Raw genomic sequence first — 21,412 nt, forward strand, 5'->3', positions numbered from 1 at the left:
TATCTGACTTTAAATTATACTACAAGGCTACAGTAACCAAAATAGTATGGTATTGGTGTAGAAGCAGAGACACAGACCAATGGAACAGAATAGAGCAGCAGTCCCCAATCCCTGGACTGTGGCCCAGTACCGGTCCATGGCCTGTTAGGAACCAGGCCATACATCACCAGCTGAGCTCCACCCCCCTGCACCCCCTATCCGTGGAAAAATTGTCTTCCATGAAACTTAGGAACCAGGATGCACAGCAGGAGGTGAGCGGCAGACAAACCAGCAAAGCTTCCTCTGTATTTACAGCCATTCCCCATCACATGCATCCACCGCCTGAGCTCCACGTCCCCCGCCCATGGAAAAATTATCTTCCATGAACAGGTCCCTGGTACCAAAAAGGTTGAGGATGCTGGAATAGAGAACCCAGAAATAAAACCATCTACCTACTACAACCAACTGATTTTCAACAAAGCAGACAACAACATAATGGAAAAAGGAAGATCTAGTTAATAAATGGTGCTGGGAAAACTGGATAGCCACATGCAGAAGGATGAAACAGGACCCCATCTCTCTCCATATACAAAAATTAATTCAAGATGGATAAAAGAATTAAATGTAATGCATGAAACCATAAAAATTCTAGAAGAAAACATAGCAAAAATTCTTCTAGACATAGGTCTAGGCAAAGAATTTATGACTAAGACCCCAAAGGCAAATACGGCAACAAAAGAATAGATAAATGGGACTTAATTAAATTCAAAAGCTTCTGCACAGCAAAGGAAATATTCAACAGAATAAACAGACAACCTACAGAATGGGAGAAAATATTTGCAAACTATACATCGAATAAAGGGCTAATATCCAGAATCTAAAAAGAATTCAAATAAGTCAGCAAGAAAAAACCCCAAGTAACCCCATTAAAAAGTGGGAAAAAGACATGAACAGAAGTTTTTCAAAAGAAGATAGACATATGGCCAATAAACAGGAAAAAATGCTGGACATCACTAATTATTGGGGAAATACAAATTAAAACCACAATGAGATACCACCTTACCCCGTCAGAATGCCATTATTAAAAAGTCAAAAAACAATAGATGCTGGCGCTGATTCAGAGAGAAAGGAACGCTTATACACTGTTGGTGGGACTGCAAATTAGTGCAACCTCTATGGAAAACAGTATGGAAATTTCCTCAAAGAAATAAATATTGACTTACCATTCCATTCAGCAGTCCCACTACTGGATATCTAACCAAAGGAAAAGAGGTTATTTTATCAAAAAGACACCTGCACTTGAATGTTTATCGCAGCACAATTCACAATTACAAAGATGTGGAATCAACTTAAGTACCCATGAATTCATGAGTGGATAAAGAAAATGTGGTGTGTGTATATATATACCATGGAGTACTGCTTAGCCATAAAAAAGGAATGAAATAATGTCTTTCACAGCAACCTGGATGGAACTGGAAACCATCATCCTAAGTATCTCAGGAATGGAAAAACAAACACCACGTGTACTCTCTAATAATTGGGAGCTAAACGATGGGCACACATGGGCACAAAGAGATGTAAAGGACATTGGAAACCAAGAAGGGGGGAGGGTGGGAAGGGGGTAGGGGTAAAAACTTACCTATCAGGTAAAATGAACACTATTCTGGTGATGGGCACACTAAAAGCCCCAACTTAAGCATTATATAAGGTATCCACGTAACAAAAACATTTGCACTCCCTTAATATTCTGACATTTAAAAAGTAGATGATCTGATTAAAAAACTCTTCTCACACAGATATACGCTAGGTACATCTTTGCTAGAATCACACCAGCCACATAAGCATAAAAACGACAGAAGCTTTATGTAGAAAATACTGCCACAGAATCTTTAAACATCCCATCCTCAAGGCTCCTCTCTCCTTCATTTAGTAACTAACATAACCAGATGTAACCTTGACAAAAAAAGATATATAAATTTATGGGCTTTGTCACACAATACTTGGATATAAAAAAAATTAAGACTACAAATTCAGTGTCCTATGCAGCCTTAGGGTTTCTCCTAATATTTGCCATTCTCTCACTGAATTAACTGGTTAGTTAGGACTGATGAATAATGGCTACTTTGACTTAACGATCTCTTTCTCAAAGGTTCCTCTACCCTCAATAAAACCTAAAGGCAACAGAAATCACTGGATTTACTCACTCTGTCGTCTTAAGCTTTACAGAGGCAGAATGAGCTGGTAACAGAAAGTAAGCCCCATGAGAGCAGGAACAATGTCAGCCTTGCTCAGAGCTGTATTCACAGTGTTCTAAATGATGCTTGGTGCACAGTAGCAGCCAAACATTTGCTGAATAAATTATTTCACCCAATCTGTGATAATTTGCAGAATAATATGTTCAAGCAAGGTAAAATATTATGTATGAACAAGACACAGTTACTGGTATCAAGTCGTCTGCTATAAGCAGAAGACTCCCCACCCCACACCACCTTCCCCCTCAAACTCTAAAATAAACATGTGCCATAAGTGAGATGTGAACACAGTGTTATGGAGAGTTTAGAGAGGCAAAGATCACTTTCATCTGAGAGCAGAAATCATGGAAGAAAAAAAGCTAAGCTGGCACTTGAAGGAAAAACAAGATTTTAAGAAAAAGTAACAGGGCAAGAATATTCCAAGCACAGAAACAAGCAACAGTTAAAAGCAAGAGTTGAGGAAAAAATACATATAGTCTATTAGACTGAAGCTCAATATGCACAAATGGAAAGTGTAGGGATGGGGGGATACCCAGCTCTGGCAGGGGTGGGTTTCAAAAGACAAGGATTGGGGCCGGGTACGGTGGCTCACGCCTGTAATCCTAGCACTCTGGGAGGCCAAAGCGGGCAGATCGTTTGAGCTAAGGAGTTCGAGACCAGCCTGAGCAAGAGCAAGACCCGTCTCTACTAAAAATAGGAAGAAATTATCTGGCCAACTAAAAATATATAGAAAAAATTAGCCAGGCATGGTGGCGCATGCCTGTAGTCCCAGCTACTTGGGACGCTGAGGCAGTAGATCGCTTGAGCCCAGAGTTTGATGTTGCTGTGAGCTAGGAGGATGCCATGGCACTTTAGCCAGGGCAACAGAGCGAGACTCTGTCTCAAAAAAAAAAAAAAAAGAAAGAAAGAAAAGACAAGGATGGGGGCCGGGCGCGGTGGCTCACGCCTGTAATCCTAGCTCTCTGGGAGGCCGAGGTGGGCGGATCGTTTGAGCTCAGGAGTTCAAGACCAGCCTGAGCAAGAGCGAGACCCCATCTCTACTAAAAATAGAAAGAAATTATATGGACAGCTAAAAATATATATAGAAAAAATTAGCCAGGCATGGTGGTGCATGCCTGTAGTCCCAGCTACTCGGGAGGCTGAGACAGGAGAATCACTTGAGCCCAGGAGTTTGAGGTTGCTGTGAGCTAGGCTGACGCCACGGCACTCACTCTAGCCCGGGCAACAGAGTGAGACTCTGTCTCAAAAAAAAAAAAAAAAAAAAGAAAAGACAAGGATGGGGACCAGGGTGATGCTTGCCAAGCTCACCTGTTCTCAAAATATGATCTATGGCGCTCTAGGGGTTCCTGACATCCTTTCAGGGGGTCTTGAGATCAAAACTATTTTCATAACAATATTATCTATACTGATGATGCAGAAGCAATGGTGGGTAAAACTGCTGGTACCTTATAAACATGAATCAGGATAGGAGCACTAAACTGTACTAAGAGTCACTGTATTCCTCACCACCATGCACAGTTAAAAAAAAAAAAACACTTTCACTTAAGAATGTCCTTGATGAATAAAAATTAAAAATTTTTAAGCTTTCAACCCTTGAGTACAATCCTACCATTTTGTGTGATAAAACAGAAAGTACACACAAGGCACATCTGAAGAACGAGGTGCTCGAGGAGAAGCATTTGTGCAATTGTTCGAGTTGCAAGCTAAACTAGCTGCCTATTTCATAGACTACAACTTTTACTTCAAAGAATGATGGGCAAATTAGTGTTATTCTGAGTTAGGTATCTGCCAGACGATTTCTCAAAATAAACAAACCAAAGTGAGCCTACCACTTCAAGGAAAAATTCTGAAAGTATATATTGTCAATGATAAAATTCAAGCTTTCAAGTGCAAACTAGAATTCTGGAAAACTTGTTTCCACCTCCATGAGCCTGACAGTTTCCGAGTACTTAAAGACTTTTCTGATGTAAGTAGGAATATTTTAAAATGTGATCACTGATAGTGTACAATGAAATGTGTCAATTTTGGAAGATCTGCATAATTCAGGGAACCAACATTTAACAAATGACCAATCCATACTGTCACACATAGGTAAAATATCAATTCAAAGTACAACACAGACCAACAGATTTTAATGTAAGAGAGTATAAAAAGTTCATTGATATGATTTCAGATTTCATATTGCAAATAGCTTTCCAGAAACTACAATCTGTAGAGTTTTGGAATAGAATCAAAGAAGAATACACACAACTACCAAAAAAATTACTACTATATATACTTCTCCTTTTTCCAACTACATGTTTGTGTGAAACTGGATTTTCTTCCTATACCTCAACCAAAAACCACATTATCACAACAGACTGGATGCAGAAGCAAATATGAAAATCCAGATGTGTTCTACTAAGCTAGACGTTAAAGAGATTTGAGAAATTGTAAAATGATACCACTTCTCTGCATAATTTTTCTTTGTTTTGGAATATGTAGTTATTTTTCATAAAAAGAAATGTTCTTTTTCTATACTCAATAAGAAAGAACCTAGGAAACTCTCTAAGTATTTGAATCTCCTCAAACCTGGATTATGTGAAGGTTTGACTGACTTGGACAGCCAAACTGTACAGAAATCTTAATCAATATAACTCTAATACGAAAACCATTATCTTCTCCAATTGACTATTCTTCAGTTTCTTCAGTGCAATGTTAAGAAATTCTGAATTTCAGCTGACATACTTTCCAATTATTAGATTGAGGCTATTTGGAGATTTTACAAGCTAGTTTTAGAAGGCTTCATTTAAAAAAAAAAATGCTTCCTGGTAGTTTAGGCTCAAGTTAGCCAGGGCTATAAAAATCAGCTGTGAAGTATTTTGTGTTACTTTATGAAATATATTTAAGCTAAGATTGCAGTAGTTCAGCAAAATCACACATGCTGTTTTTCAGTTGCTTTTGGCAACAAGGGCTAAAATCTCTATAAAGGTAAATCCCACCACTTCACACATGCCTCCACCCTACTCTAACCTGGCATTTTCAGGCTCTACCAGCATCACCTAAAAAAACAAAAACAAAAAGCAAAAAAACCCATACTGTCATAAGAATATCCACAACCAGTCACATACATAGACTCTTCCATTCCACTCTCCTTTGAAAGCAATAAAATGTAAAAACTGATTTCCTCACAAGTTTTGAATAGTCAAAGTATTCAGACAAATGTTAAAGATTATCAGAAGAACATATCACCTTTGACATATGAATAGCTTACTGTAAATAGACACAGAACTATGATATAGATAGTTCTTTCATCAGAATTTACTGTATTTACATCAACATTGTGAAATTTCTTTATAAAAAATGTAAAAATATTAGACAGTAAATACCTTCAATGGACCATTAACATCTTGAAAATATGAACCACACTTTCCTTATTCAACTTTATATCCCAGAATCTAGCACGATGTATATAAGTGGTACTCTGTTTCCTGAATGAATAATTAAACAAGCAAATGAATTTTTTCAATGCTCACTGAACAACTATTATTTGCCAATACCTATGCTAAGTGATATAGAGAATATGAAGACATAAAGTCACAGTTTCAGTTCTGCCACAGAAAAATGTATACACAACCTCTATCACACTAGACACTAAATATTAACTAGGATTATTAGTAATAATAAAATATCACTGTAAGTTGATAATAATTGAAACTGAGTGATGGATACATGCGGCTTCATGATACTATGCTCTCTACTTTTATATGTTTAGAAATTTCAATAATAGAAACTTAAAAATAATAAAAATGTAGACTATTCATCAGAACACAGAGATTACCAACATGTCTATGGCTCTAGGTTTCTTCTTGCACACTAGTAATATTGTGTCATCATTCATATTGAAAGGATGATGGTGTGGGCCCACTATCCTAGAGGATGTATGCTTGGTGTTATTTTCCCAATAATGTAGTCATGATCAGACTGAGCCTTCCAAACTCATCCCTGGAACCCCTTTTGATAAGAGAACTATGTTTCTAGGAAGGTGGACAGGATCAGTGATATAATATGCAGAATCGATAAAAAAAATTGACCAAAAGACTGAAGTCATAACTCTTATGCAAATTTTTGAGAAAGAAATAAAACAAAATCTAAAAGGAAACTATTTAATACTTTCTAGATGGCACAACTGATTCTATGCCAGTATGTGTACACTGCATCACTTACAGTGAAGAGCTAATGACAACGCATATGTCCCCCTGTAATGTATAAATGAATGTCTTCTTTGGAGGCTGAGGTGGGAGGATCACTTGAGCTCAGGAGTTCAAGATCAGCTTGAGCAAGTGTAAGACCCTGTCTCTACTAAAAATTGAAAAAATTAGGTGGGCGTGGTGGCACACACCTATAGTCCCAGCTACTCAAGCGAGCCAGGAGGATCACTTGAGCCCAGGAGTTTGAGATTGCAGTGAGCTATGATGACATCACTGCACTCTAGCCAGGCAACAGAGTGAGACTCTGTCTCAAAAATAAATAAATACAAATTTTGAAAATTAAATTAAAAAAGTAAAAGACATCATAGCCAAGGTGCAGGAAACAACTTACCTAAGAATGAATACAAATCGTAAAGATATGCATAGAAAATATTCACTCTTTTAGGAATCAAAGAAATGCAAATTAAATCCAACTGTCAAATATAGTTTCATATCCATTATGGTAGCAAAGTTTTATTTAAATATCACCACCTCAAGCAAAGCAGTGGTGAAACTGGAACACGTATTTTGTTATTGTCAATTGGTATTACCCTTTTACAAAGCAATTTGGCAAGAGCCATACAGATTTTCATATTTTTTTGACTTAAATATTTCGCTTCAAGGAACCTAAGAAAATAATTTATCCAAAAGCAAAAAGATAAATGAACAAAGATGTTCAACACAATTATTTACAATAGAGAAAATAATAAACATTTTAAACAAAGATGTATCAGTGAACTAGAAGATTGATACACTGATTAACTTGATGATTTTTAAGGTAATACAGAAATGTGGGAAAATGTTTATGCTAAATGAAAATATATTTCTAAATAATATAATTGCTGCAATATATTGCAGCAATATGAAAATGTTTTCAAGAGTAAGGAAGTGTGCAAAAATGACAAGCATTACTTTAGCATAGGGGTATTATGAATGAGTTTTCTTTTTTTTTTTTTTTTTTTTTTTTTTGTTGAGACAGAGTCTCACTTTGTTGCCCAGGCTAGAGTGAGTGCCGTGGCGTCAGCTTAGCTCACAGCAACCTCAGACTCCTCGGCTTAAGCGATCCTACTGCCTCAGCCTCCCGAGTAGCTGGGACTACAGGCATGCGCCACTATGCCCGGCTAATTTTTTCTATATAGATTTTTAGTTGTCCATATAATGTCTTTCTATTTTTAGTAGAGACGGGGTCTCGCTCAGGCTGGTCTCGAACTCCTGACCTCGAGCGATCCACCCGCCTCGGCCTCCCAGAGTGCTAGGATTACAGGCGTGAGCCACCGCGCCCGGCCATGAATGAGTTTTCTTTCTAACTTCATTTAATGTCATCATTAGATTCTTTTTCATTAAAATTTTTTTGTATGAGCTTTGACAACAAAATCTCTCACAAATGGGTAAAGTGGTATTTGCAAAATTAGCTTCTGAACATGTAAGGGTAATCCTTTTAAATACAAAAAAAGAAATCTGTAACCTAACATCTTGCTTACAGCACTTTGGAAACCAAAATTTTGTTTTTCAAATTAGGTAAAATAAGAAAAAATATTCTTCCAGTTTCAACAACTAAGATTATCCATAAAATGTAACTTACATTTTTTTTTCCCAAAAGCAAAAGTGCTTTGAATGTGCAGAAACTGTTACCACCATCTTAAGTCTAAATAATTTCGCCCCCAGAAGCCTTCTGATTACAGTACTGCTAAGGATCACCATCTGTGAAGTTAGACACACACACACACACACACACACACACACACGTACACACAAGCACACACTAAGCTTACAGGCCTACACCCCAGACAACTATCACTTAGGAGAACTATGAAGAAGGTAGTAGTCTCCAGTCCCCAAAACATAAACTATATCACTCCATAGGACTTCTGGAAACATGACTTCCAAGAATTAAAAGTAAGGACTGAGAGATAAGGTCTTTGTGGCAGACATGGCAGTACCTGTGGCTGGAAGAAGTATGCAAATGTTCAATCTGTGAAATAGTTGTTAAGCAGCTTTCATTACCAGCTAGAATTTATTTCAATTGCAAGGATGAGGTGGTCCTTCAACTATCTGAAGGAGGAGAAAAACACATGACAGCAGCTGGGCTCAGCAATAAATGCTACATTTACCTTGTTAATTTCAAACTGGCTCACTGGGACACTGCCATTTAGCACATTTTCTCCAATTTCCATTAATCTCTTCTGAATGTTTTCTATTATAGTGTCCCGGCTTTGATCAGAAAGAATCTGGCCAATGACGAAGCTGAAAAAAAAGAGATTGATTTTTAAATATCATATTTTATTAAATAGAGAAAAGGAATATAAATGCCATTAGATTAACATACGGACAAGAGTTAATATAAGGGTTAATGCCGAAAAGGCAGTTACTATTTGTTTTTTAACACTAACTGTACCAAAGGTTTATCAACCTTAAAATGTTAGATTGCCTTTAAACATACAGATCATTCTTTTATGTGGCAGCTAATGCTTTATACAAAATGCAATGGAGAAAAGTATGTATTCCATTATATTTTTATGCAATTACAAAATTCATAAGGAATTATATTCTACCCATAAGTTTTAGAAGACAGGTATTTCACTTTCTTCATAAAGCACCAAGATATTATCGCTGATATCATCAAGATATCATCTCCATCTGAGGTAACCATTAGCTAGGTGAATAAAAATACAAAGCTTTTACATACTTTTTTAAAAAAAACAAAGATTTCAAATTTTTCTTTCTTCAGCTTCATTATATTGCTCAGTTTTCTCCAACCTTATGCTATTTCTTAAATACTTCATGTTATTCAATCAGACCCAAAGGAAAAAGGAGTAAGGAAGCCAATATTTTATCCATTTCTGAGAAAATGCAGAGCGAGGGTTTGACAGCTGCATTATAATTTGTCAGAAAAAGAACCCTGACAAAAACATTTGTATAGCTTTAATTACTAATACATTTCTAACTCAGAGAAATTTACTTCTATTATGATGCATCTTTTCTTAGAAAACACAAAGCTGAAGAGAACACTCAAATCGACGGTCTATACAAAGTAGTTTCATCTTTGGGTACATTTAGGGGCAATGAGGCATTTCAAACTACATTTCACAAAAGGCTAACAGTGACCTATACTCAGATGATCAACTTTGCCTAATCAAGAGTAGTTTTGCAGAAGCAACAATTGCTCAATCTCCCAATCTGAAAGCAGGAGGAAGATGGGAAAACAAGTAAAAAATGCTGATATTCAGAAATATTAAAATTAATTTTAAATTTAGCTTTAAAGAAAAAAATTCTTGTATTTTCAGAATTAGTGAAGTTCACAAAATAGGAGTATATGGAAGATGGTACACAAAGTACCTAAAGATTCATTTTTTAAATGGGTGCTTAATATTAATACATTAATATGACCCTTATTTTTAAAAAAAACAGGACTTATAATCTTTAGTCTCAGGTGCAAAACTAGGGGGTCAGTCATAATATTTATATTTCTGAGGTACTCACAATATTTGAGAACTGTTAAAATAACATGAGATTAGTAAGAATCTTTTATACACAAATGATATGTGTGGGAACTAAGTCTCACTCCATGGCCCGCTTTGAATCCCAGAACATTTTAAGCTACAAAACAAAAAAATCTTAACAATTATGTTTCTCAAGGGCTTTTCGAAGATTCAAGAGCACAAAACAAGGCACTTCCTAATAGGAACATTAAAGCAAAATAAACGAACATCAATGAAATCAACTCTGTAAGCATCTGAAGTGTGAAGGTTTTTACCCTCACTACGAGTTAAAACTCATGAGAAGTATCTTACAGCAAGCATTTCTTACCCCCAAAATTTATCTTTTTCTAAGCTTTAATCTACTTGTAAAATTCCACTCCAAATAAGTTAAGAACTCTTAATACGCAATAATAATAAAAATAACAAAAAAGAAGTTATGTTCTTGTGCTTGGTAGACTCACAGGCATTTTCCGCATCATTCACACTTGAATTTTTTAAAGACAAACAACAAAAGCAAAACTGAAAGCTGAACTCACTTTCCAGTGTCTTTAGCAAGATCGCACCAATCTCTTCTAACTATATCTAATCCTTTCAGCTCCTGTTTGGTGAAATAATTCCCATCCGAAGTTGGCTCGACAACCAGAGCAGCATATTTCTTTTTCTTCAGCAGTAGCAGAGACTTGAAAATACCATCAATGTCTATCTCAAGCAGTTTGTACAACTTATTCACTTCACTTTTTACCTGTGAAAATTTTGAACATTAAATACTAACTTCTGAAACACCTAATGGGGAGAAGATAAACATGTTACAAATTCACAAGTTAATCTAAACAGAACTTGAAGTCAGACAAGATTAGAATGCATTTACTCAGCTTATATGTAACATGATACTATGCTAGGCACAATGCAAAGACAGTGAAAAACACAAGGACAAAAACAGATTAAAAAACAGAGACAATAATATATCTCCCAATCAACCAAAGGACAGGATTGGCTGGATCAGCCCCTGGAAATATATGAAAATTATGAAACAGTCTCCTTTGAATCCAAAGATTTAATACACATGTACAATACTTGCCTTCAAACTACTGAATTAGCGATTAGATAGTCTAACAAGTAAATATGTGGCCAGAAATAAACAAAACTTGGACTGTTAAAATAATGTCTAAGATTTCCCTTAACATTTTGAATATAAGGAAATAACTACATACTAAAGAAACACATGAACATTTCCCTGCTCTTTACTAACAGGGTCAAGGCACAGACCATCACCTCTAGGGAAAATATACAGCTTTTCAAGGCTCAGGATGAGTACAATATGCCAGGCTTGCTCTCAAGTGTAGACCACAGTTCAAATTCCACACATTCCAGGAGAGAAAGACAGGAAGTTGTTATGTTTGAAAGATGATATCTTAGTTTTAGTTGATTTGGACAGAATCTTAACATAGCAAGTGCTCAAGAAACAGTTGCTAATTGTGAATGCTATTAGGAGGCTATAAATGATTATTTTTAAAATGTCCCCTTGCTTTTTCAAATATGTTTTCAGCACTCCTGTAAAAATTAAAGATGTGTGTGTATGTATGTGTGTAGGTAGGTAGGTATTTATCGATGTATAAAATGCATCTGAATGCTACTAGACATATATTTCCTTATGAAAAGACAATGTGGTAAGTACTAATGTGACCACATCTCATACTGACAACATTTATACTGTTTTCAAAAGAAAAATCTATCATTTAAGGAAAATATAATTATTAGGTCATTAAGTATTAAACATCTGATTTCAAATCAAAAGTGTAGTTTATTATATCTCAAAAAAGAAGCAGTACAATTAAAGTATGCGCCTAAACTATCGACACAGTTTTGCCATCTTAACAGTAGCTTGTTTATGTCAGCAGCAAAGAAGCCTAGAGAGCAAGTGGCGATGAAATTACAAAAGGCGTTTTCCACGGCCTGTTGAGAATTGAATATTTTTCCTTGTAAGAAGTGGTCCAAAGCTTGGAAGAAGTGGTAGTCAGTTGGTACAAGGTCTGATGAATACGGTGGATGACAGAGAGTTTCCAAGTCCAGCTTCTGTAGTTTGAGTGGCATTGTTTGTGCAAAATGTGGTTGAACGTTGTCTTGCAAGAGGACTGGCCTGTCTCTATTGACCAATCTTGGCTGCTTAATTGCAAGCATCTCATCATTTCATCCAAGTGGGTGCAGTAGATATCTGCTGTAATCAACTGACCAGGTTTCACAAAGCTGTAGTGGATAATACCAACGCTGGACCACCAGACAAACATCATTAGCTTTTTTTTTTTGATGAATATTCGGTTTTAGACTGTGTTTTAGCATTTCATCTTTATCCAACCATTGTGTCCAACACTTGCGATTGTCAAAAAGAATCCATTTTTCATCACACGTAACAATATGGTGTAGAAATGGTTTGCCTCTATGTCATGACAGCAAAGAAAGGCGAGCTTTGAGACGGTATCTCTGCTGAAGCTCATTTAATTCACACAGAACCCATCTATTCAGCTCCTTTACCTTGCTGATTTATTTTAAATGGTCCAACATTGTTGGAATAGTAAATCAAACCTTGCTAATTCAAGTGTAGATTGAGATGGATTCACTTCCACTACAGCTTTCAGTTCATCATTATCCACCTTGGATTCATGTCGCCCACATAGCTCATTTTCAAGATTAAAATCACCAGAACGGAACTTCTCAAACCATCTATGTACTGTGTGTTCATTAGCCACATCCTTCCCAAACACTTCGTCGATATTTTGAGCTGTCTGCGCTGCATTGGTTCCACACAGAACTCATATTTGAAAACGACATGAATTTTTGACTTATCCCTAGTTTCACAAAAATTGCTCTAAAAAAAACTTTGAAAGATGATCACAAGCCAAAACATGCATTTGAAAGACTGAGGGTGTACCTTCACAAAAATAAAACAAGAAGTGTCAAAGTGAAATGTCAGAGATTATCAACTGCCAAACTTAGTACTTAAGGAAATAAGACATTTCACACTTAATAACCTAATACCTTTGAATTTCACCCTCAAAACAAACAACTAGAATAGAGGTCAGAAAAATATAAAGAGAATGAAGAACAGAGAGGCACCAAATTCGTTATTTTCAGAAGCACACACATGTACATATACATGAATTTATAGTGTTCCATGTTAAAAACAGAATTCACAAAAATAGGTAAAAAAGATAATTCCATAAAATTATCTTACCTTGTTTCCCAACTTAAATACTTCTTCCAGATTGGTACTATTGGTGTTTATCATAATTGAATCTGTATCTCCATAAATAACTTCAAGATTCATCTAGTAAAAAATAAAAATTATAAAAATTAACAAAAACACAGTAACCATTATACACAATGAAATTAAAGATTTTCTACACTACAGAAATTATAGGTTCTATTGACTTTTCAAAAGTTTATGTTACTGTACTCCATGAATATGTACAATTATGTATCAATAAAAAATTTTTGAAAAATTTATGTTATTATCCATATTGTCAGGGTATATAATTGAAGATTCAGCTCCTATAAACCAGAAAGGTGGGTATCATGATATTAAGAAAATCACCCAAATTTTCTTAAAATGGAGTGGAGTTGAAGGGGAATTGTATCTAGTTTAAACCGAAACAAAATATGGAATTGAATAATGAGAAAAAACAGAATAAAAAAGTAGGTAATGGGTCTATATTTACCCACTATATCACATGCTTGTGGTCATGGCAATTTAAGAAGCAGAAACATAATGGATTTTATAAATTCAGGGGCACAAATCCATATTAAATTCTTGACAGTTGCAAACAGTATTTAGTAGAATATGAAGAGTGCCAAAAAAAATCAATCATAACAAACAACACTAGAGCACATACAGTATAAAGGCCTGGAAATAAACTCTAATTAGCACTGTTACTAATTTGCTTGAAACACTCACATATAGGCTTCAAGCAGGGGCTAGATCATATCAGTGTTGGTAAAAGAAAAAAGCTGTAATCCATTAGGAGGGATTATAAATGTAAACTAGGCATCCTAAGAAGCAATTTCCAGTTTGTTTGGGTTATAATTTTCCTTGAATACAAAAACGTCACCAGTTATGATATTTAAGAGTTGTTATACAATGAAAATGCTCCGCATTACCTTCTGTACCATCTCTTTCGTATGCATCAAAATCTAAATGAAACAAAAGTCAAGATTAATACATTGCACAATTACAAAGACATAAATATAAGCACATAGAGATAGGTAACTCCCAATGATTTGCCATTTCCGTATATTTTTAAAGCTCTTGAAGGTTTTCTAATGACAACTCTCAAAATAACATCAACATAATCCAAAGATAAGTTTGACTCTATGCTGATTCTTACCCAGAGATATGCAAGCATATATATATATATCTTATATATAATATATACTGCACTGCGTATTTATTAAAGATATATATTTATATATCTTTAATATATATTAGATATACTATAAATATTAATATATATGAGAAAAGGAGAATAAGACATTTTAGATATATCTTATTATGATTATTATATATAATTATATATATTTTAGGTCCATATCTTATATTATTAAAGATGTATATCTTATGTAAAGATATATATCTTTAATATACACATATATATCTTTAATAAACACACAGCAAAATATCCCTTTATAACATAACAAAAAGGCAAACTATTCTCATTACTAAGATTTAAATAGAACTGCATAGCTAAAAAAAAGCTTAACAAAGCACTTCAAATCTGGCAATTCTTACTCATGGTATTCAGGATCTTAAAAAGTAAAAAAAATATATGCACTAGATTTAAAATTCTTCTCTAGACTAAATTCATTGAAGGCAGAGAGCAGAGCTTCACACTATATTGCCTGGAGCTAATGCAGCACCCAGTAAAAAGGTGGAGCTCAATAAACATTCAGTGAATGAAGGCAAACTTATGAATACTATGGGTAGATGGGTCTGTCCCCAGGCCCATGTAACCACAGACTAGAGATACATAGTTTATAATGTGGACACAAATAAAAACTGATATAAATTATCTTGGGCCAGTTCAGAAGTAACACATACTTAACAAATGAAGCCCTCTTAAAAGGCAGTAATATGATATAATGAGGACTGAGAGAGAAAGAGAGAAAGAGAGAGAGAGAGAGAGTGTGTTTAAAATACGTGCCAGATACTATGCAGGAAGCACCTCATGCATTTTCTCATTTCATTCCTCAAGAGCCCCAAGAGGTAACTATTATTAATATCCTCATTTGTTAGATGCCAAAAGACAAAGAGAAAGTAATTAATGTGTCCTAGTAATGACAGGAAAAGGATATGAATCCAGGCACTCTGACTCCAGAGCATGGGGTCTTAGTCACTCCATGCTATTGCTTCTCCGCTATCACCCATCTTTCAAAGCATCAGTCTAAACCAGAAGTCACATTTCTAATGGGCCAGATAAAGATTTACCTCATTTACATCTCTTTCTCCTACTTCAATAGGTCTCCTTGTCAACTAAGCTCAAACCTCATGGTGTCATTTCTTTCTTGTCCTCTATATTACAGAGCTCTGTAAATCCTGCCTTTAGAGTATCTTTTATATCTACTCATTACTTTCCATTTTTATTGCCCCCTTCCCTTTATTACTATCTCCCAATTTTGTTCAGATGTTCATTGTTCTATGTTCTTAGATAAGGAAACCCTTCCCCTACCCTGGGGGGTGGTGGGAGGTGGGGAATTCTGATTAGGCTAAGCCAGTGGTTTCAATAGTAGCTATACGGTGGAATCACCTGGAGATCTTAAAAAAAAAAAAAAAAAAAATCTGGTCCCAGTAGTTTTTTGGGGTTTTTTGTTTGTTTGTTTGTTTTTTTGAAAGCTCCCAAGATGATTCTTACATTGTAAGCTGGGTTAAGGACCACTGGCCTAAGATAACCATGGTAATTCCATTCTCGAAACAGTGGTCAGTTTAGACATGTGTTGTGACAACACACAATCCTGGCCAATTAAAGGTAAGGAGAATTCTGGTAGGATGCTTCTATGAAAGGTTTTCCTGAGTAGAAGTGGAAAGAAAAATTGCCTTTTTAGACGGAGGGCTTCTTGGAGCAGCAGCAACCATCACTGTGACCATGAAGGGCCACGCCTAGGGTGCAAGCTAACATGTTGAGCAGGGCAGGCCATAGGTGGAAAGCACCTGACTCCATCCATGGTGGTGGGGTTATCACTGAGGGTTAACCAACTGCACCTCTACTGCAAAATTCTAACTGGCTTTAGGTCTCATCAACTTACCCTGAATGTATCATTACCAATCTCTTAAATGTTTTCAATGCCTTCCCAATGCCCACAAGATCAAGACCAAATTCTGCAATTGTACCTAAAAAACTGCTCCACCTATACAGCCTATTATTCCCTTACACAAACTCTCTTGCTAGGCAGGATAAATTTCCCAGTCCCCCAACAGTTATCTGTGTACAGACTTATCTTTTCATGATTTTACTCATGCAGTGTGTCCTCTACCTGGAATTTCTTCCCCAGTCCTCTTCCTGTAATTGAATTTTACAAACCTCAGCTTAAATCCTTCTTCCATAAAGCCTGAGCTGACCAGCCCAGCCCATAGTGATCGCTCTCCTCTGACCTCTGCTTGCACTATTCTACTAGTACTTGAATAATGCTTTATGTTATTAGTTGACAGTTTAGTCCTCCCACCTCCTCAACTAGCCCACGAGTTCCTGGAAGTCAGAGCACATGTTTGTGCCTAATTAAAAACTTCATATACAACAGGCACTCAATAAACTGATTGCCAGTTGACTGATAGGTCCCATAGTAATCCCAATTACTTTTCCACTAGACTCTAAAATTCAGTTAACTTATAAGAAAACATTCACTCTCCTCCCCTTCATCTTCATTTTTTAACATTTAAATTACAGGGAAATGCATTGTGGGAGAACACCTGACAATTCCTTTGGGAAAGGGGCAATAATAAGATCAACCCAAGTCAAGTTAATCATAGTGAGGACAGAACTACTTATTGAGAGTTCTCTTTACTCCCTGACTCTTCCACCTTGCTAGGCTTAGCTTGCCTCATCACAATGGAGAACTCCATAAGGTAACTGTTACCTACACTAAGTAAAATACCTCAGGAACAATTTGTCAACTTTTTACTACAACTCTGCATATTCAGTAACCAATCTCTTCTACTCTTCCTTCAGAGTGAACCAACCCTACTATGTCATCCCTGAGTGCACCTTCCATGTGAAATGGCAACCTTTACCTTTCAGATCCATCATTCACCGCCACTCTATCCTGCCACCAACTCACAACCATTTCCATGCACAATCTCAGGGCTGCCACCAAAACGATTTTCACTTTGGTGGCAGAAACATTTTAGGGGATGCCACTTTTGCAGAAATGGCAAACTACAGAGTATGCTGCAACTCCTTTTTCACTTAACACTTTATCTTAGAGATTATTCCAAATCCACACATAAGAGTTGCCTTATTCTTTTTAATGACTACATAGTACTCCATTGTGTGAATAGATCATAATTTAACTTGTGCACTATTAATGAACATATAGGTTGTTTCTACTCTTCACCATTATAATCATACTTCAACAAATAATCTTTATACACACATAATTTGCAAATCTGCCAGGAACAAGATAAATCCCTACAAGCTACTAGGCCAAAAGTTTTAAAGGTTTAAAAATAAATATTTTTTTAGACAGGGTCTTGCTCTGTTGCCCAGGCTAGAATGCAGTGAGTGGTGTCATCATAGCTCACTCCAACCTCAAACTCCTGGGTTCAAGAGATCCTTCTACCTCAGCCTTCTAAGTAGCTGGGACTACAGGTGCATGCCACCATACCTGGCTAATTTTTCCATTTTTTTGTAGAGACAGGATCTTGCTATGTTGCTCAGGCTGGTCTCAAACTCCTGGCCTCAAACAATCCTCTGGCCTCAGCCTCCCAAAGTGCTAGGATTACATGTGTGAGCCCTGTACCTGGCCTAAAATTTTTTATAAATATAACTCAATAGGTCTCTGTACAGATTGTAACTATTTCTGTGGATAGCTTTAATTACCATCTTTCCAGTGGATCTCACCAATAGCTGATGATAATGCTCTGTCTCAGGTTCAAGGTCCTCACCACAGCTTGTCAACTCTTTGTTCTATATGAGATGACCCACAACCAGGCTGACCCCTAATCTTTCATGCTTCTTCACTAAGCAGTTCTAGATGGTGGGTACCCCAGTGCCCTCTCCAGTCCAATGTTTACCCAAGTGCTAACAAGCAGGATCACTCCAAAGGCACCCTCAGGCCCAGCCCTCAATCAAACTAATCACTGGGAAAGGCTCAGCTGTTAGACACTCAGTAAGCTACCAAATTCTTAGTATCTAGCAGAGGGCCTGGTACACGAGCGCTATTAATAAATATTTATAGAATGCTAAATGAATAATCCTAAAGGGTATGCAATGTTATAAGTCCCCTTTGACAGATGAGAAAAATTAGGCTCTGAGATTTTTCCCAAAGTAACAGTCAAGAGCTTGATCTAGAAGCTGGACCTTATGTTTGATTTTCTTTTTATTACGTCCCACTGCCTTATTTAAAAAAAAAATACCACATGACTGTTCTAGAAACCAACAATCAAAAACTTATACATCACAGATATTTCCTCATTGAGGAAATGCATTTTTGAAAATAGCCAGAGTTACCCAGAAAGGTCTACTGGACACAAGATACAGTGATTACAAGATGGCCATTCCTAAGTTCACTTCGAAGTGACAAGCCTAATATTAAAGCTATCCATTCTGACAGAAAATCATTTTATAAGTGCCAACGGCTAGAAAACAGGGCTATAAAGGCTTGCTAAATTCATTAATAAGGCAGTCTGCAGTTATCTGATTCCACAGCAACACCTGCATATTTATCTACTCATTACCAATTGGATGATGGAATTTTTTCAAGCACATTTCAAAAATCTGCCAACTCCAAGTGTAAAAAAATAAACTTTGTGGTTAATTTTTCCCTTAACAAAGTACAGCTGTTGAGAATAATTGTTCAAGATCTTACCCTGTAATGTCAACTGCAGCAGAACAAAGAGTATTTAATTAGCAAATCTATCCAGTAATTCAACACCTATTATATAAAATGCCTTCGTGATTTTATTCAGGATAATTTGCTAAGAGGGTTATTACTGACATTCAGATGGAATTTAAAATTCCTACGCAAGTCGAGTCATAATAGCAGTAATGATCTCCCCAATCAGGAGATTCGGTGTCACACAAGGCTCTCTTGCAATGCAGCAGCCGATTTCCTGACTTCTTAATTCCTGGGCTCAGCTCAGTGAGAGCCCTTCATGCCGATATTTCAGTCAGCAATACATCTTTAATGGGACTCTATTAAAATAACTAGAACAAAAATGACTTTTTTTTTTGGTTAAAAAGAATGACAGCACTGCCATCATATCAATCATTGCAGGCTTTGCAGAACAGCGCTGTTAGGGGAAAAGAGGAGGGGGAAACAGGAAAGGGGTGGAGGTGGGGAGAGCAATAATTAAAATAATATGAAAAGGTATTTTAACCCCAATCTGAGCCTCTGAAGGCTGGGGAAGGGTGGTAGGGACTAGAAAGGAAATTTAAAATGTTTATGAAAATGCTGTTTTCTAAAGAAAATAATTTGTTCACAAATACACTCACGACATAGTTTACTAAGTAGAAAAAGCATGTTTGTTATACCAAGGTTAACAACAGTAACAACCTAAGACCAACTACTACTGAGATGTGTATTTATAGCTTCTCCTAACAAGTCCAGGATGACACCTGGGTCTTAATATTTTGATAAAACAGACTACTGTTGTCTTGCAATGCATTCAAAGGCTATGAAATGTTTTTAGATGCTATTACAGACTACAACAGTGCATCGTAACAAGAGAGAAAATGCCAGCTTTCCATAGTTAAAAAAAAAGTTTCAAGGTCCTACTTCAAAAATATACGTGTACTATAGTAATACCCACTAACATCAAACCCATTTTGGTATATGATTCAGATATTAAACACAATGAAAATCCTACAAGTTAAGAAAATGTTGAGTAAGGTCAAATTCTAAACAAATAATGCAAAAAGAGAATGACAACTGAAATCTCAATGGCATTAGGATTCTTCTGTTACGATGACATAAAATTAGAAATAAACTGGAAATTTAAAAAAATACATTAGCATAATAGGGGTAGTAAAAATGAATGGTTTTGAAGGATAAGGAAGAGAAAAGTAAAAGAAATATAAATATTGTGATACTTGGTAATCCAACCATTATCTAAGTGTTCCCTATTCCAAATTTCAGCAGTTTCCAAGAGGACTCAGTGTTACTCAGTTCTCCCACTTGATGAATTTATTTCATCGCCATTATGAGACTGCCTTTTTCTTGTTTTCCTATTCTCTGTTATTCTTAGATGTGTGTCTTCTCTATAAATGCTCAAGAAACAAGGGCTGTGGATTTAATAAGCACCCTCTTTTCTCTCTTCACCACTTAATACTTTTGTGAAACTGGGTTACTTACTGCTTTTAAACCTTAGTTCTACCTTCTCTAACATTGAGGTGACACTATCACCTAGTTCCCTGAGCTAGTATGGAATAAAAAGAACTGTATGCTGAAAAGGTGCTTTACAAAGATAAAATTAGTTTTAAAAAAGTTAGGGGTCTGAAATCTGAGTCCTTGTTTAAAGCGCCAGTTACTGGCTAAGTGATTTGGGACCAAGCTTGTTTCTAGGTCTCAGCATCCTTATTTATAAAATGAAGATGTTGATATTCTTCTCGGATCTAAAAATCTAGAATCCAAGTTTGACACACAGAAATGTCTTTCCATTATGTTTGGTTGTTCTGTCTTTCAACCACATTCACTCCTTTAATATTAGGGAAATGTAGGCACTAATATATACAAGGATAATTAGCATTGCAAGAACATATTCCCAAATTCTAGGTTGCTTTTGAGGGCAGTGATTATAAAATAACTAGAAATATATAATTTCTCACAAGTTGTCAGCTTACATCTTTGTGCATTTAACATAAATGGGTAGGTATATTTACAATACATAAAAACACCCAACACCTGTTGAGATCTCTTTTCCACCCCCAGAGAGTATACACACACACCTACATATACATCAGGGTTTCTCAATCTCACACTATTGACATTTTCGGCCAGATAATTCTTTGTTGTGAGGAGTTATCCTGTGTCCATTGTAGGACGTTTAACAGCATCCCTGGCCTCTACTCACTTGATTTCAGTACTACGAGTGTGCATACATGCCTGTGCATTCTTCCTCTCTCCAGTCATGACAACCGAAATTGTCTCCAGATATTGCTAAATGTTTCCTGGGAGGACAAAATTGCCCCTGGTTGAGAATCACTGATACACACTGATGACTCAACATTCTCTCTCTCAAGGCCCATATTCAATTGTTGGTCCCTTAAGCGTG

At 36.2% G+C, this 21,412-nt stretch overlaps 1 protein-coding gene across 3 annotated transcripts in view; it reads right to left on the reverse strand.

The window, feature by feature from the left end:
- Positions 1 to 21,412, reverse strand: part of POLA1 (DNA polymerase alpha 1, catalytic subunit) — a 280,021-nt gene that overhangs the window by 157,585 nt on the left and 101,024 nt on the right. For all 3 annotated transcript variants that reach the window (XM_069464422.1, XM_069464423.1, XM_069464421.1), the window contains 4 exons: positions 14,092 to 14,124; positions 13,169 to 13,261; positions 10,476 to 10,681; positions 8,572 to 8,704 (listed from right to left, as the gene is read on the reverse strand). In XM_069464422.1, the coding sequence (XP_069320523.1) occupies positions 8,572 to 8,704; positions 10,476 to 10,681; positions 13,169 to 13,261; positions 14,092 to 14,124 (465 nt within the window). The remainder of the gene's footprint in view (positions 1 to 8,571; positions 8,705 to 10,475; positions 10,682 to 13,168; positions 13,262 to 14,091; positions 14,125 to 21,412) is intronic.

This window comes from Eulemur rufifrons, chromosome 30 (assembly GCF_041146395.1).
Source record: "Eulemur rufifrons isolate Redbay chromosome 30, OSU_ERuf_1, whole genome shotgun sequence".
NCBI classification, from domain to species: domain Eukaryota; kingdom Metazoa; phylum Chordata; class Mammalia; order Primates; family Lemuridae; genus Eulemur; species Eulemur rufifrons.